This window comes from Dreissena polymorpha, chromosome 14, assembly GCF_020536995.1.
Source record: "Dreissena polymorpha isolate Duluth1 chromosome 14, UMN_Dpol_1.0, whole genome shotgun sequence".
Lineage (NCBI taxonomy): Eukaryota > Metazoa > Mollusca > Bivalvia > Myida > Dreissenidae > Dreissena > Dreissena polymorpha.
The window spans coordinates 67,373,636-67,392,356 of NC_068368.1; the positions used below are offsets into that span (position 1 = coordinate 67,373,636).

Here is an 18,721-nt window from a genome sequence, read left to right on the forward strand (position 1 = left end):
TTGCAAAGTTAACAGTGTAGTGATCAATGATAAAAGCCATATTGCAAAGTTAACAGTGTAGTGATCAATGATATAAGCCATATTGTAAAGTTAACAGTGTAGTAATCAATGATATAAGTCATATTGCAAAGTTAACAGTGTAGTGATCAATGATATAAGCCATATTGCAAAGTTAACAGGTCGTAATTTTGTTTTCTGATCCAATAATATTGCAGCAACAGAACGTAATTCAGTTAACCTAATCATGCCTAGCGTCTAGAAAAAGGCCTAGGCAAACAGCGTAGACCCAGATAAAACGCCGCATGATGCGGCGTCTCATCAGGGTCTTCGCTGTTTGCTTAAAGGAATTTCTGTAAGAAATATTCTAAATATAGAAACAATATTCAAGGCATCCCTAAGTTTGGAAATAATTGATTTAATTTAGAAGGATCGGAGAGTCCACTAGGCATAAAAACGTTAACCTAATTACATATTGTGATGGGAAGACACTAACATGTTCTACGTTAACACACTTATGCATGTAACTTGTAACTGGTCTAAATGAATCAGTAATAGGGGACTATTCGCCCTTTTCAGCATTTTTGTTCATAAAAGCGCCATCAGTTCCTACTCACACTCTTGAGAGGAAGGTTATTTACAACTACTAAATGCCTTCACGTATGCAAGAAGCTTGCAACAGCTTATAAACCAATTCCAGAAACAACCAACTGTCCTACTTGGTAATGGACAGATGCTCAATGGCCGTAAATTTCATAACATCAGTTATGTTTCAAGTCAGGTAATCTAACTCGCAATCCTCAGATTTATAGTCTCACGCCTGTAACGGGTGGTTCGTTTTAATGTGCTTTATGCTTGCACATCACGATAGAGTTCATTTAAAGTGTGCTCTATCATTTGTGTCTTGTCCTGAGAAAACGAAGCATAATGCATGTGCGTAAAGTGTCATCCCAGATTAGCCTGTGCAGTCCGCACAGGCTAATCGGGGACGACACTTTCCGCCTTAACTCGATTATCGGTGAGAAGGGACTTCCTTGAAACTAAAAATACCATACAAGCGTAAAGTGTCGTCCCTGATAAGCCTGTGCGGACTGCTAATCCTGGACGACACTTTACGCACATGCATTAAGGCCAGTATTCACAAAATAAGGCTCATTTAACCACATTACAGGAGACGCAAAGTGCACTTAACATAAGACGCAGTTTTATCGCGTTCGCTAGAGAACATGCATCATAAAATTAAAGTAACCGATATTGTAATTTCTTTGCAATATTGTTTGGATATAAAAATACTTAGATTTTGTAACGATTAGCACATAACAGTACCTTTGCATACGGCCTACTGGCAAACATTTCGTAAGTTTAAAGTTATACCCACGATGGGCCTCTGCAGTGTCCTAGTATTTGACAACCTTTTAAAGACATGGTTGAAAGGAGTGTAATTACAACACCCGAGCTCCGGCCGGGGAGCTATATAATGGGCACCTTTCACCCGTTGTCATCACTCTTGGTCGAGACTTGAAACCAAAACCATGAAGACTACACTGGCAGTTTTGGGACTCGCACTGTTCGCTGTCTTGGCGGAATGCAAGCCCGCGGAAGAGCCAGCAAAAAATCTGTTGAGGGAACGCATTCTGGAGAAACTTACTGAGCGAGGTACGTTGCTTTAGCTTGTAATGTTTATTAAAATATAACCACTAAGCTGATGTTTTATTGTACTTGAAAAAAATGAGTTTGTAATGGCAAATATTTTTATTTTTATTTTATATTATCATATTTTTAACTTAGATTTTGACACTTAATTGGCATAATAAACTGTCTTTAGAGTAGATATTTAGTTGTGCATATTAAGTATTATACATTTTATTTGCTGGGAAAAGTGTGTTAAATCGAGATCATACGCAATCGGGAATACTATGTTGTTTGTTTTGTTAAAATTTAACCGAACTTCTAATGTTTCATTTAACAGGGTTATTGATTAAGTAATAACGACTTTAATAATAAAGAATGAAATGTAAATAAAAGAGTCGCGTCCGACTCATGATTTTTAAAGCCTCTATAACGCTCAAAATCAACGAAAATTTCGTTAAGTATTTCGTAAAATAAAAATAAACACCTAAACAATCAGTTTTCTTTATAGCAATAGCCACAATTTCAACGCTAGATGTGGTATGACTATAAAGATGTTTAAAAGAAACAAAATGTTCATTTTATTTAGTTGTGACACAATAAACTCATTTTTTATTTTCCGCGAATATATCTTTTCATAGGCACACGAACACTAATATGGTGCCATGTTAGTGTTCATGTGTCCTATCAATAGATATATTCGTGGGAAATTAACCCATTTATGCATAGCGTCTAGAAAAAAAAGCCTTAGCAAACAGCGTAGATCCAGATGAGACGTCGCATGACGCGGCGTCTCATCTGGGTCTACTCTGTTTGCTTTAAGGAATTTCTGTAAGAAATATTCTAAATATAGAAATAAATATACTAGCCACCCCTTATTTTTGAAATAAATTGATCCAATTTAGAAGGATGGGAGAGTCCACTAGGCATAAATGGGTTAAAATGGAATAAATATGCAAAACAATAATAAAAACGAGCGTTTTGTATCTACACACATCTATTTTACCAGACCACATCTAGCGTTGAAATTTCGGCAATTGCCATAAGGAACAAGGATTTTTATTTAACTTCTTTTTACGAAATATTGTACTTAGATCTTCGTTGATTTTGGGCGTTATAGAGGCTGTAATTTAAAAAAAAAATCACCACAAAACATCATATTTTAACGTGACCATCACATGTAGGAGAAAACTCTTTTATTAATTGAACTTTACATTGGTAATAATTATGACTTAATTATTAGTTATGGAAAAGTTAAAAAAAAAATCAAATGACATAAGTGTTTAGTTGTTGTTATCATTGTTGTAGTCTAGCCGGTGTTATTAATATAACGTAAGGCGTATGTGGCTACATGTTTATTCATTCATACCCAAGCTACAAGTGTACAACAAACTATTAAGCATAGTAACACACGATTAACAGTAGAGACAACTCTTATGGGATCTAGTATTTAGTGTAACACAGTAATGTCCCTTTAATATATTCTTGACAATATGTATCAACTCCCTTCTTTTCAAATAAATGTTTTCATGGGAAAATATTTAATCTGTATCTCAAAGGTGATCATATAACAAAATTTTGTGTCCAGGTATAACAAATGTTTCTCATTAACGTTAATTGGCAAAGCACTGCTTATAAATCTCACACACTGCTGGCTAATGTTAACATCCTGATAACACTGCTCAAGTTCTCTCGAAAATGACATAGATTGTGGCGTTGTTCTAGCCTCATCTTAACATTGTTGATAAATCCAATTAACACTGAAGAAATATTATCCAAAATGTCACGGGAAAAACAAATATATTGAAACTTAACAAAATACACCTGTTTATTTCCCGATTTCTTAACACTTTGATACTTTCACACACTTCTGACACCATGTGGTAGTCTAGCCGGTGTTATTAATATAACGTAAGGCGTATGTGGCTACATTTTATTCATTGATACCCAAGCTACAAGTGTACACCAAACTAGTTAAGCATAGTCATATAAGATTAACAGTAGAGACAACTCTTATGGGATCTAGTATTTAGTATAACACAGTAATGTCCCTTTAACAAATTTCTTGACAATATGTAATAATCAATATGTAAGCGATTACTACCACATAAAGTGTGTGAATCATAGTATTTAAATATGAACAACTATTAAACAGACTATGTGTACTAATGAGTACCATAAAGGTGTTGGCAGCAGATATGCACAAGAAGATAAAGCATCTTTCTGAATAGTGATGATTACCACGTAGATCTTCTCAGCGTTTTTGAAAATAATATAGATCTCAAAATATCACTGAACACTTTCTTTTGTCTTACTTTAATATATGGGCCGTGTTCTGTGAAAAGCGGGTTAAATGAATGTGCGTAAAGTCTCGTCCCAGATTTGCCTGTGCAGTTCGCACAGGCTAATCAGGGACGACACTTTCCGCTTATATGGTATATTTAGTTTCAAGGAAGTCCCTCCTTACCGAAAATCAAGTTAAGCCGGAAAGTGTCGTCCCTGATAAGCCTGTGCGGACTTCACAGGCTAATCTGGGACGACCCTTTACGCACATGCATTAAGTCCAGTTTTCTCAGAACGCGACTCAATATGTATTTATGATGGGTATCATATCAGCTCCAGTGAGCACATCATCCTATTATCGTCTCCAATAGGTGAGTTGCATAAATCAATCAATTAAAGGGGCCTTTTCACGTTTGGGTAAATTGAAAAATAAATTGTTTCAAATTAACAAAATTTCGGTTTAAGTTATGATATTTGCGAGAAAACAGTAAAACTGAACATTTACAATGCTCTAAAATAGCCATTATATGCATCTTTTGACGATTTAAAAACCTGAAATGTATTCAGAGGTGCAACGCGAAACGAATTAATAATTTGGAGAGTTATTCTTTTGTCGTTATATTTTGCAAAACTACAAGGATTGCTTATATTAAGGATAAAATACATCTGACATTGGATCAGGAAGAATGTCCGAGTGGTCTAAGTGGTAGACATTTTAATCCAGGACTCAATGGTCACTGGTTTGAGCCCTGCTGAGGGTTACTTTTTTTCTTTTTCTTTTTAAATTTTATTTTTGATTTTATAATAGAGCTTTTTATATCCAATTTTTACATTTATCAATATAAAGCATTTTATGACAAACTTCAAAACGTGCCAAAATCTGTGAAAAGGCCCCTTTAATATACATTTTAGGTCTGAAGAAGGGCGGGCGCCCAGCAGACGGTGATGAAGGTCTTGAGAAGGGCGGGCGCCCAGCAGACGGTGATGACGTCAAAGACAGGTGGCCCTACGGCTGGCTGGAATGTAAGCTCCTTTTGTCATTATCGTACAACGATTCTCGGTATAAACTTGTAGTGTACGAGTCGATAACTCAATTTAGGTCTTTGTTTAAACTCACCGCCCATGTTATTGTAAATTAAACCGTTGATATAAAACCATACCTAGCAATGGTTTTCTCTTATTTTTTAGCATTTTAGCAACAGCCCATATTATTGTTTTAAAAAACAACAACATTAAACTCAATTTTTGCCGCTGTTGGTTTAACCCATTTATGCCTAGCGTCTAGAAAAAGGCCTCAGCAAACAGCGTAGACCCAGATGAGACGCCGCATGATGCGGCGTCTCATCAGGGTCTGTGCTGTTAGCTTAAAGAATTTTCTGTAAGAAATACTCTAAATATAGAAATAAATATACTAGACATCCCTATTTTTTTAAATGAATTGATCCGATTTAGAAGGATGGAAGAGTCCACTAGGCATAAATGGGTTAAGCTAATTTGCTTGAACGACGCATTCACCTTAATTCCCGATGAGTATATGTGTCAATAACAATTGTTTAACAAGTTTTCTTAATTAATATGCATGTCATTATTGTTATGTCTTATACGGTTACAAATATTTCGAGTTAAATATCGATTATGAATATGTTTACTCACACACTTATGTTGATTGTTTTTCCCATATATGTATCTATATATCTTATGTCTAAATAAAATGCTTAAACTAATCAATATGCGGAGTACTCACACTTTCGGTTTCAAAATTCATTCGAGCCGTGCTCTGTGATAAGGGTCGTAAAGTGTCGCCCCAGATTAACCTATGAAGTCCGCTTTTATGTTATTTTTCGTTTCCAGAAAGTCTCTTCTCTGCAAAACATTATATTTTTGAGGAAAGTGTCGCCCTGATAAGCTTGTGCGGATTTCACAGGCTAATCTGGGACGACACTTTACGCACATGCATTAAACCTCTTGTTCACAGAGCACGGCTCGTCTTTAAATGTCGTATAGTGGTAGTTCTAGTATGTTGTGTAATTGTAACCCGACGATTTTTCACCAGATTTAAATCACTACAAACTGTGAATTATTTCTTAAAATAACGTGTATGTTTAGTTGCTGGCCTTTACGCCAAGTGCGAGAGTGGTAAAATACTGGTTGAACAGTGGGGAGAGTACCTACAAGCGGCTCTCGAAGCAGTTGACGTCGACGGTAAGTTATACACTGCGACTTACTGAGGTTGATAACATCGAGGCGGCACTCGAATCTGTCAGAGTTTACGGTACGTATTACACGGCGGCTGATTTTGTGATTACATCAAAGCGACAATGACATCACTCAGAGCTGATCATGTATGGCACGCGAAATGCACATTCATTCCTTAAACCACGGTTTACAGTTAACTATATAGTTAAGAGACTTTGAACCCGGGTTCAAAGTGCCGTTTGCACTTTAATTCCTTAAACCCGGGTTCAAAACTTTGAACCGCGGTTCAAAGTGTGTTTAAAAATAGATACAAATCTGTTATCTGAGACAACCAATCAGCGGAGCTGAAACCACAATTAGAAGGTAAATGCCGCGACTTCATTGGTCATCTCTTAACTATAGTGTTAAGAGACTTTGAACTTCGGTTCAAAGTCTTTAACTGCGGTTAAGAGGCGCGGAATGAACATTAATTATTTAACAGTTAATTATATAGTTAAGAAACTTTGAACCCGAGTTCAAATTGCCGTTTGCATATTAACTCATCTCAAGATTTCATTGGTTGTTTCTTTACTATATAGTTAAGATACTTTGAACCGCGGTTCAAAGTCTTGAACCCGGGTTTCAAGAATTAATGTGCAAACGGCACTTTGAACAGGGTTCAAAGTCTCTATACTTTATAGTTAACTGTTAAACCGTGGTTTAAGGGATTAATGTGCATTTCGCTTGCCATAACCATGGCATATGTTAGTGTTGAGCTTACATCAATGTTGCCCTATATTCAGGTGTAGTCAATGGAACTTATTATACAGGGACATAATTGGAGATTACATCAACTCGGCCAAAGAATTACACAAAGTTGAGCTAGTTTCAGTTAATGGTATGTTAGGCACAAGGGTTATTTAGAATAAATCCATGTTTGTGTATAAAAAGACTTATTGTATGATTAAATAATAAGTGACAATACAACTTGACAAACAACAATAATACTACAGAAATAAAAAATAGCAACACAAAGAGATACAAAACAATAACATATTATACAATTAAAGATCAAGTCAACACACTAGTGTCGGGAGAAAAATGACATTTTCCGTTTTGGTGAATTCTAAATATTTTTTGTTACACCTCAGTGCATAACGCGTACAGAAAACTATGTGTTGCATCAAATACAACTCACGACAAAAGGACCGCGTTCTGAGAAAACAGGATAAAATGCATGTGTGTAAAGTACCGTCCCATATTAGCATGTTCAGTCCGCACAGGCTAATCAGGGACGACACTCTCCGCCTTAACTGGATTTTCGTGTAGAAGGGACTTCTTTTAAACGAAAATTACCATAAAAGCGGAAAGTGTCGTCCCTGATTAGCCTGTGCAGACTGCACAGACTTATCTGGGATGAAACTTTACGCACATACACCAGGTCCCGTTTTCTCCGAAGGCGTCTCAAATAGTTGTATAATATTGTTTGTTAATTTTCAGGCGAAGACTCGGTGCTGGCTAACGCATGCCCCCATGTTATGGAGGCGGGTAGAAAGCTAGCGGTAAGGCCCGAATTATTGTTTCTCAGCCAGTAAACTTATTCGTGTAATAAATCGCGTGTAAAATGAAAAACTATGATACGAAAGTGTGCATAAGCTCATAAACAACATTTTTTTTCTTTTATCGACGACGAGATACATGATCGACGCATATGACAAGTGTGGCAGCATAAGTGTAAAAATGGCTTGACATAAAAGAACTTTGAATTTGAGAGTATGAAAACAGTAAAATAAGCAGAATTTCCTTAATGCGACGTTATTGCCTATTGTTACATTCCATATACCTATTTATGCAATATGCTCCAATGCCATGAAGTTGGATGTTGATACACTTTCAAAAAAATCAAATGTCTTCAATATTTTGCAAGTATGTGTCTTACTAATATCTTGCATGTATTTTTCTTAAAAAGTTGTTTCGCCTTGGTTGCAGCTTTCTTTTCGAAATAAACAGTTGCCTAACCTTTACGGCAACAAACACAAAGCATGTTTTCTCCCCTTTGTTACGGCTATTCTTATAAAAATAATCAGTTGCCTCCTCTGTCTTACAGATTAAAAAAAAAACTAGTTGCATCCTGTATGTTACAGCTTTTCTTTTTTAAATAACTAGTTGCCCCCCCCCCTACGTTACAGTTATTCTTTTTTTTTAAATAACCAGTTGCATCCTGTATTTTACAGCAATTCTTTTTAAAAAAACTATTGCCCCCCTCTATGTTACAGCTATTCTTTTTTAAATAACCAAATGCATGTATTCTTTTAAAAATAACTGGTTGCCTCCCCTATGTTACAGCTATTATTTTTTAAATAACCAGTTGCCTCCTCTATGCTACAGCTATTATTTTTTAAATAACCAGTTGCCTCCCCTATGCTACAGCTATTCTTTTAAAAATAACTAGTTGCATCCTCTTTTTTACAGGTATTCGTTTTTTAAATAACGTGTTGCATCCTCTATTTAACAGCTATTCTTTTGTCAAATAACCAGTTGCCTCCTCTATTTTACTGCTATTCTTTAAAAAAAACAGTTGCCTCCCCTATGATACAGCTTTTCTTTTTAAATAACTTGTTTCCTCCTCTATGTCACAGTTATTCTTTTTTTTTAAATAACTAGTTGCATCATCTATTTTACAGCTATTCTTTTAAAAATAACCAGTTGCCTCCCATATGTTTCAGGAAGCCGACGAGGAAGGGAGGAAAGCCGCGGAAAAGTACTTAAATTTGGGATTTCCTCTCACGCAGTGTAATAATGATTTTAGATTGTTTTCTGTTTGTATCTAATATAATATGCAATATTAAAACATAAAATGTTATCATAAGAAAAAAGGAGAAAAAAAAACTGAATGCAATTGTTTGTTAATATTATTAGTGTTAGCATTATTTTCATTATTATTACGATTAAATTATAATGTTCATTACCATAATATTTATATTCATTCCAGTAAAATAAATAGAAATATCGATCAAAAGGTTTGTTATCTTCTTTTTATAAATTTAAATATTTTGTAATTTATTTATTATTACTATTATTATTATTTTATCATGATCATTATCATTTTATAACTATCATTATTTTACTTGTTTCTGAAGGCGCAAACCTGATGGCCGACAAGGAGTCCCTGAGCCTGACCATCCTTCTGTCTGGTGGGGACCCAGCGGGTAAGTGACTGGGTAGGGGCTGACCATCATTCTGTCTAGTGGGGACCCAGAGGGTAAGTGACCGGGTAGGGGCTGACCATCCTTCTGTTTGGTGGGGACCCAGAGGGTAAGTAACCGGGTAGGGGCTGACCATCCTTCTGTTTGGTGGGGACCCAGAGAGTGAACGGGTAGGGGCTGACCATCCTTCTGTCTGGTGGGGACCCAGAGGGTAAGTGACTGGGTAGGGGCTGACCATCCTTCTGTTTGGTGGGGACCCAGAGGGTAAGTGACCGGGTAGGGGTTGACCATCCTTCTGTCTGGTGGGAACCCAGAGGGTAAGTGACCGGGTAGGGGCTGACCATCCTTCAGTCTGGTGGGGACCCAGAGGGTAAGTGACCGGGTAGGGGCTGACCATCCTTCCGTCTGGTTGGAACCCAGAGGGTAAGTGACCGGGTAGGTGCTGACCATCCTTCTGTCTGGTGAGGAACCAGAGGGTTAGTGACCGGGTAGGGGCTGATCATTCTTCTGTCTGGTGGGGACCCAGAGGGTAAGTGACCGGGTAGGGGCTTACCATCCTTCTGTCTGGTGGGGACCCAGAGGGTAAGTGACCGGGTAGGGGCTGACCATCATTCTGTCTGGTGGGGACCCAGAGGGTAACTGACCGGGTAGGGGCTGTCCATCCTTCTGTCTTGTGGGGACCCAGAGGGTAAGTGACCGCGTAGGGGCTGACCATCCTTCTGTCTGGTGGGGACCCAGAGGGTAAGTGACCGGGTTGAGGTTTACCTACCCATAGCGCTTTTATATGTGTCTTGTTTTGTGAAAATTGGGCAAAATGCATGTCCGTAAAAAGCCGTCCCAGATTAGCCGCCTGTGCAGTCCGTACAGGCTAATCAGAGACGACACTTTCCGCCTAAATTGGAATTTTGCTAAGAAGGGACTTCCTTTAAACGAAAAATACCATACAAGCGGAAAGTGTCGTCCCTGATTAGCCTGTGTGGACACTGTACGCACATGAATTATGTCCAGTTTTATTAGAACAAGACACATATGTGCACTTAATAATTAAATTATATAAATCTGTTTACTAATCCAACAATACGTGAACGAGGCCCCACAATAGCCCTTAAAAGCCGCTGTTGCAAAAATAATGTATTGCGATACAATTTATTTGCTAAAATGCATCCATTATGTGAAGAACTTAGTTGTAATTAACGCTAATTAAGGCTTAACATAGGTTGTTTTGAATTCCGCCATTCTGTTAGATGCAGTAAATGTTAACTATCTTCTCTAAATAAGAAGAATGAATTACTACATATGTATTTATTATTTCATAAAAAATGACGTTAACGCGTTTTAAATCCATTGTAGATAACGAGTTCCTGAAGGGAGCAGACGAACTGTTTGAGCTGTGTGACAAGGTGTTCGAGAATGTTGAGGCCGAGCTTCGTGACGAGGAGGACGAGGCAGTTGATGCCGCTGAGGGTGATGGCAAGAGAGTCGTCAAGACGCTGCTCAACCACTTTAGGAAATAGGTGAGGATACACTATGCGTTTTTTGTTGTTGAGAAAACCTTTCGGAAACAGTACGAACAAAAGGCTTGTAGATTGACATTTTCATAAACACGACCGATACTATGGGATATTCATTGTATTTTTCAGCTCTTCTGGAATAGGTGGAAGACTTGAGTAAACTATAAATACATTATGTGCGAACCTATCGTCACTAATTTGTGGAAACCCACCGCTGGCTTATTGTGGTGTTTATATGCAACTTTTGAGAGGCGAACCTTTTGTTTCTACAAAATGTGCCGATTTTATTCATTTAAACATAAATTAGAGGGCTGATTTAGGTACTTTCAGCAGAAAACAATATATTGACGGACCGTGAAAATGGGGTTAAATAAATGTCCTGAAAGTGTCTTCCCAGATTAGCCTGTGCAGTCCGCTGGGACGACACTTTTTTTCGTTAACAGAAAGTCTCTTCTTTGCACAAATCCAGTTTAGGCGGAACGTGTCGTCCCTGATTAGCCTGTGCGGACTCCACAGCCTAATCTGGGACGACACTAAACGCACATGTATTAAAGCAATGTTCACAGAGAACGGCTCACATGTTTTGTTTTATTACATTTGCAGACTGGAAACCCGACCTGCTACCCCTACTACGACAGTGGACACTCCAAAATGAATACGTGAAAAAGAACATTTTAATGATAAACGATATCTTCGACAAATATCTTTTATGCACGCTGTTTGTGTGTTACTATGAAATAAAATTGCATCCTAATTCACGAGTTTTTAATATAAAATCTATAGGAGACATGCCGTTGCACACATTTAAATAACGCAAACATGGCATTTAGCACCGGCTTGCTTTTAAATATGACTCCAAAAGTTTAACTTTATTCTTTTAAATATGTGAGAACAAATCAATCGACGTTTTAGACAGATTTTATTGTTCAGATTCGCGGTGTTCCTGGCATCAATTAACAAAAATAAAATTTGTAAAATAACGGTTATATAAGAACAAATATAACCGTTTTTGTATAATGGGTCCGAAATAAAACAAAAAAAAACACTCGCTAAAAGTTGTGTTTGTAAAGCGGAAAGACAATGTATTGAATGCTTTTCAAAATCTATTGGCATAAGTGACCTTGCTAATTATAACCTTCGTAATATCAACACACTGTAAAGAAATCTCGTGCTTTGTCAATTAATCGACCTTTAATAAAACCAGTTTGATCTTTGGAGATTTAACTCTTTCAGTGCTGGAACCGAATTTTCAAGGCCTTTACAAACAGTTTGGATCCAGATGAGACGCCACAGAACGTTGCTTCTCATCAGGATCCAAACTGTTTGCTATTCTGATAGTACTCTTTAAAACAAATCGAAGAAAATGTTAATTTTAGAAAATCAGCAGACGACATTTTAGCAGACGACAAATTTCCCAGCATGCAAAGGGTTAAATATCAAGCACTGGATTAAATCGATTTTAAATGGAAACTGAGGTTAATTTAATAACATCGTTAAATATTGTTATGGTCGTATGTTTTCTAAATGAGATCTTTACTAGTTTTTTTTGGAATCCAAGTTCGACAAAACTTGTCAACTACTATCATGTGAATATGCAAATATATGGGCCTTGCTCTGTGAAAATGGGATTTAACGCATGTGCGTAAAGTGTCGTCCAATATTAGCCTGACACTTTACAAACATGCATAAAACCCCCTTTTCATAGAGCATGGCCCATATTTTGTATGTCAATCAATCGTCATCGACAGAACCCATATGATCGCTTTGGTCCATCACTACCGGTTTTTATTTTATTATAATATATATATATATATATATATATATATATATAACATGGTATTTTTCGAAAGCACACTATTTTATTTGTGCATACGATTTGTAGTCCATAAAAGTAAATAAGACTGCAAAACAACCCCGTAATATTTGTACTGAACATATTCATGATCTGTTAACACCATATTATAACACATTTGTCTGTCGATTTTTGTAAAGAAGAGTACTGCAAATTCACAGATATCACTTCATGCATGTTAAATTTTAAGAAACTGATACTGACATATATTTTCAATAATGTTGCGATATAAATAATTCGGTACGTAATACGTTAGGGCAATCGTGGTCACACATTAAAACTTGAGGGGGACAATTCGATAGTACGATGACGACAACGCGATAGTACGATGGCAACAATGCGACAACGCGATAGTACAATGGCGACAATACGATAGTATGATGGCGACAGTGCGACAATACGATGGTGACAATACGACAATGCGATAGTTCGATAATTCGATGACGAAAATGTGACAATACGATGGAGACAGTGCGGTAGTACGATGGCGAAAATGCGATAATACGATGACGAAAGTACGACAACGCGATTGTATGATGGCGACAATGCGATAGTACACTGGCGACAATTCGATGATATGATGGTGACAGTACGATATGACTACCCATTGTCGCCATCGTACTATAGAGGTGACGCATTGTCGCCTTCATACTATCGCATTGTCGCCCTCTGGTTTTCAATGTGTAACTACGATTGCCCTTACGTTATTCCGTATTCGGACATTGTAGCATAACTTCATTAAAGAACATATGCCTAAGACATACTGGCAAATATAATGTTTTATTAAATCGGAAAAATGTCGGATCTCTAGCATGTCACTGAATTTTACAGTTCGGTAATGACATGGTGAAAAGGAAACGAACAAAATAGCGCTTAACAGACAACGCAGGTGTTTGGCCAATATCAGTGTTGAAGTCAGGAAACACACTCTAAAGTATTATGTATGGGCGTCGGTCTGTGAAAAGGGGGTTTAATGCACGTGCCAAAAGTGTCGTCCCAAATAAGCATGTGCAATCCGCACAGGCTTCTTTAAAACGACACTTTTCGCCCAAATTTGATTTTTGAGAAAAAGAAACTTCACAGGCTCATCTAGGACGACAATTTACGCACACACATTAACCCCCCTATTCACAGACCACGTCCCATAGTATTGTGTAAATTAAGCCTTTCAATGGACAATACAGGAATTAATAATTTCATCACCAAAATAATATCGCTTTAAGTCATTATTATCGATGCTGCTTCAGCGAAGCAGCTCGTCTATGGTATCAGACCATACCATGATATGTTATCATACCATGAACAAATTCTTTACAATGACGACTTATGTAGAAGACCGAGCCAGTCCGATTGAGTTAGCAAAATTTTCTCAATCGGCATACCTCGCTGATTTTCATTTATAAAGGTAAAGGCAGCTTGGTTCCCGTCCTCTTTCAAATTTATCGAGAGGTTGGGGACAGGAAACAGACATGAAACTGCCAGGTTCCTTCGTTACCTCTCGCAGATTATCAATAATCGACTCGGAGAAAGTACAGGTTGAAAGTAGTCCGCCCTCATGATACCACATGTAAACAGCAATGGCCGCACCCATGAGAGAATGTTCACATTCTTGTCAAAACTTTCCTACAGCAATAATCGGCGAGTTTGGCTATTTAGAAACTGTCATTTAGGATACATGAGTTATTTATTCACTAAATCACCGCTAATGACAACAATGGATGGAATTCGAAGGATATATTCGATATGAATCAAGGACTTTCTTGACAGCTTGACACGGCTAAACTGGCATACTGGTATTTTTAGTTATCAATTAAAGTCACATATCGCTTTATAAATTTTATTCGAGCATTTTGTGACGCATTGAATGATTATGATACCCGATATCAACATATCATATGGGATTTGCAGATCGCCAAGCTGTCCTGAAATTCAACATTGATTACAAACTCTTTACTGGTTTGTATTATTTCTTCTTTCTATTTTAGTACTTGATATCATTTTAAAGTTAAATATTCTGTGTCACAGTAAAAGAGACATTAAGGCGATTGTGGCCAGTTTGGATCCAGATCAGCCTGCGGTCGCTTGAAAGCTGTTTGCTTAAAAGGGGTTTTCTGACAATAACAAATAGTTTAATTGGACTCTGATTAGAAGTTGTGATTTTCCCGTGACCAGGCTCAAATCATAGAATTGTCATTAATCAAATGATTTTATTTCGAAGATTAACCATGTTAATGGAAAGGGGAGTGATAGATATTGCACCTTCCATTATCTCTCATGAACCGACTCAATAAAATCGAGTCTGCAATATTTGACTTAATTTTTGGTTTGGTTGCTCTCGAGGGATCGAACATTTTCAGAATCTTCCTTAAAGCCTAGAGGTAGAGTTTCGACTTTGATTGCAGGAGGTTGCGCCGCGGGTTTTATCCTCAGAAGCGACATTGAAAACTAGCCATCTTTGTTATCTAAAAGGCTGCTAAACCTGAAAAACTAAGATAATGTAAATTTTCTCTCACATGATTATCATCAGTTATATAATATAAAAACTCACAGCAGTAGTAAACAATGGGACTATAATTAATGATAATTAATAATAATTAAATCTAATTATCTATGACTGTTTTAAAACAAGAAAAATCAGTGCCTGATTAAGATTTCATTACTTAGTTCAGTGAAAACTAATGATGATTTTCCCTCTGTTATATCAATGGTCAGAGTTTCAGGCAATGGATATTTCATCCCCTGATCTTTTTTTTTAATTGATATGTTTGCTTGTTTCTACATTCAATACAGTCGAATATATGTTAAGTAGTATCTGTACACATTGGTAGATTAAATTTGTACATTAAATGTTATTAGTGTTAAAAAGATAAAGTACGAAGGATGAATTTAAAGCCTTAGTCAAGGTGTATTTAAACATCTTTAAATGGTAAAATTTTCTGAAAGATATACCCATTTTCTCATGAGCACTGACTAGATATTAAATGTATACCATTTAACCACTTTTGTATGGAGCCCTGACCAGATTTCAAATGTATATCCCTTTTCTCTGGCACCCTGGTCATCTCATGTTGATCACCTAACAGACACCTACCAAAATGGCAAATTATATGCAGAGCAGTTCATTTTATGCAATTGTTGAATGAAATACTTCAGAACAAAAAAGACATTCTTTTCACATGGAAATTTCATTTTCACAGTCATGGAAAAAGAGCCTGCACAACACAGATAAAAAATACTTTTTATTTGTGAATCAACCCATATCTTGATCCTCTATGTGCATAAATATCTCAAGTGTTTATGAAATCAGGACACAAAAAATGTATTTTAAGTCCTTAGTTGAACCGGCTTTAGATTATTATAAACTCAATCAGTATATTTATATCAGTATTTATGCAGTGTGTATTGTAAACATATACACAATCATGCAGTTACATGATAGCAATTAATAATAACAAAGCCATCCATACTATAAAGGTCATTGACAAAGCCTATGGTAAAAATGTTATAACATTTAGTGTAATCGCCCTCTCGTACCAGCAAAAACAACGCGTTGACAGTTTTTCATTTTTGACAGTTTTACTTTCACTTTCATTTTGTGATATTCATTATCATCACACTTTTAACAATTATGTGGCTAAGAAATAGCCTTATTTAATATATTTTCTGTACATTTCTTCAATAAACTTGCATCAATACACGATTTTCTTCGTTAATTCAAACATTCCTGAAAGGCCACCGCTTTGCTTACATATCTCGCTTACATTTTGACGCGCGTAGGTAGGACCGCAATACCGCTTCCAAAATGTGTATTATTCTTCTGCCTTCGAGGTACTTATCCGATGTTTGACGGAAAGGGCCGAGAATATGCGATTGTGCCAGGTGGCACTTCAAACGCTGTGACGGTGGGAAACCCCAAATGTAGATATTTTTAGATTTAATCGAGAATGTAACCCGCCTCCCAGTTTCGCTGAAAGGGTCAAGTTCCCCACGGGTACTACTTCCCCGAAACCCCTTTTTTTTTGGTTCCAAAATTGTTTGTAACCATTTTTTTCTGTTCGTACCCAATTTTCTTTTCGTACCCAATTATTGTTTGCATAATTTATTCATACACAAAATCGTTTTGTACCTAAATTTTCGTACCCACATACACAAAAGTACAGAATTTCCTTAATGCGACTAATTTTTGGCCTGGGGCGAAGCCCCTAGGCCATAGTACTGATACCGATTTTTGAGACAAGCTGACTTGGCTGGCTGCCAAAACAATCACGAATGAATGAATTTGTGAAAGTCCGATTTACCACTTGGCGGTCATTCATGCGCAATCAAAGAAGACTGACCTATACAAACAAATAGGTCCTTGCAAAGAAGTTCTCAATAACCCGCATTGTAAATACAGAATATCATTATATAACATGACAGTGTTATAAAACGTGTAAAAAAATATTATTGAAGCAAAATTGCTAAGCATTGGGTACGACATAGTTTTTATTATTGTTTGCATATTCATGCGAGAAAAAGTTCCTCACTTGACGGTCTAGGCCGAAAATATACGAGTGTCTACGGAGACAGTAAGAAGATTTTTTACTGATACATTTTTTTAAGGTATTTACACTCTAATGAACTTCGTGCAATATCGCATTCTTTCTTACATTTCCGTCACTCCGAACGCTGGACTGAGCGGAAAACTAAGAATATTCTATAAATACTCTATGAACTACTAAATGTAGGACCCGCTAAATACAATACAAAATGGGTCCGGCAAAAACCCATCACGTAAAGAAGAGTCTTCAACTTTTCAAGAAAGGAATGCCTTGTTTTGCTATCAACACAAAGCTTGGAACAGGAAGGTACATGGATTACAGTATGCAATTTTTTTTTCAAGTATAACAGTTTCATTATTCATAATTGGAGTTCATGCGAGAATAAGTTCCTCACTGTACGGTCTCTAACTACCGTTTGGCGGAGTTTGTCAAAACAATAGCAACTTGTTTGCCATTAATAATAGTTTTACTTTGAACTTTAATACATGTAAAAAAATATTATTGAATCAAAATAGTTAAGCATTGGCTACGGCATAGTTTTTATTGTTTACATATTCATGCGAGAATAAGTTGCTCAATTGACGGTCTCTAACTACCGTTTCGCGGACTTTGTCAAAACTATAACAACTTGTTTGCCATTAACTTTGAACTATAATCTAAACCAATAAAAATAATTCAGTGGAACTTTAATTTTCCGTATTTTCTCTTGATTTTTACATGGTTTAAATTAACCTCAGCTTTAATAACAATGAATACAGTAGGGCACAGTCGACAGTGACAATTTTCGGATAAACTTCCTGGTTTTTGTCAAAGGTAAATTAAAATAAGTTTTTCATTTGATTTTCTCATTTAAAAAAAATCAAAGTTGGTCTTAAAAGATGGAATTTCATGTTTAATGTTTACACCAATCATGATGTTTGGGGTGCATGGAAACACCGAATTCCACTTTTCACCGAATTACAACCGAATTACACTTTTCACCGAATTACAACCGAATTCCACTTTTCACCGAATTACAACTGAGTACCGAATATCATTACCGAATTACACTTTAACCAAAATTAACTGACATGGTTTTTATTAAACTTAATAGTAAACTACATATTTTAGGGTTGCGTCATTGTTTTGTTAATTGTGTTATGTTTCAGCTTAAAATCTTCTAAGACGACAGTTGGAAAAGGTGAAATGTGCGCATATCTTAAAACCAAATTCCACTTAAAATATTTAATGTATTCTTTTATCACAATGATTAAAATGCTCAACATGTCGATTTTAATTTGATAAGAGCCTACAGATGATAAAGAATTGCTAAGCAATTACCGAATTACACATTTTATATGTAATTGAGGACCGAATTACACTTTCACCGAATTCCAGTCCACTCCTCCCATATTTACCCGAGAAACGAATTACACATTCAGTTGGGCGTGCGATTTGAAGGTGTAATTCAGGTAGTTGAAAGTTATAAATGGATTTACGGAAAAAACAATAATAGTAAAAAGCAAATGGATATTAATAATGTTAAAT

At 36.5% G+C, this 18,721-nt stretch overlaps 1 protein-coding gene across 1 annotated transcript; it reads left to right on the plus strand.

Moving 5' to 3' along the window:
- The first annotated feature begins 1,487 nt into the window (after positions 1-1,487).
- On the plus strand, positions 1,488-11,555 carry LOC127858775 (uncharacterized). Its single transcript, XM_052396049.1, has 8 exons — positions 1,488-1,653; positions 4,822-4,932; positions 6,016-6,111; positions 7,585-7,646; positions 8,811-8,877; positions 9,225-9,293; positions 10,641-10,804; positions 11,405-11,555. Exons 1-7 carry the CDS (start codon positions 1,530-1,532, stop codon positions 10,802-10,804), a joined length of 693 nt encoding a protein of 230 aa, XP_052252009.1. The 5' UTR covers positions 1,488-1,529; the 3' UTR covers positions 11,405-11,555.
- Positions 11,556-18,721: the final 7,166 nt, after the last annotated feature.

What these genes read in the sequence shown, in the direction of transcription:
- LOC127858775 (XM_052396049.1), top strand. Translation starts at nt 1,530, where the DNA reads ATGAAGACTACACTGGCAGTTTTGGGACTCGCACTGTTCGCTGTCTTG. An exon ending in GGAGAAACTTACTGAGCGAG is followed by an intron (nt 1,654 to 4,821) that starts GTACGTTGCTTT and finishes TATACATTTTAG; the next exon opens with GTCTGAAGAAGGGCGGGCGC. An exon ending in GGGATTTCCTCTCACGCAGT is followed by an intron (nt 8,878 to 9,224) that starts GTAATAATGATT and finishes TTGTTTCTGAAG; the next exon opens with GCGCAAACCTGATGGCCGAC.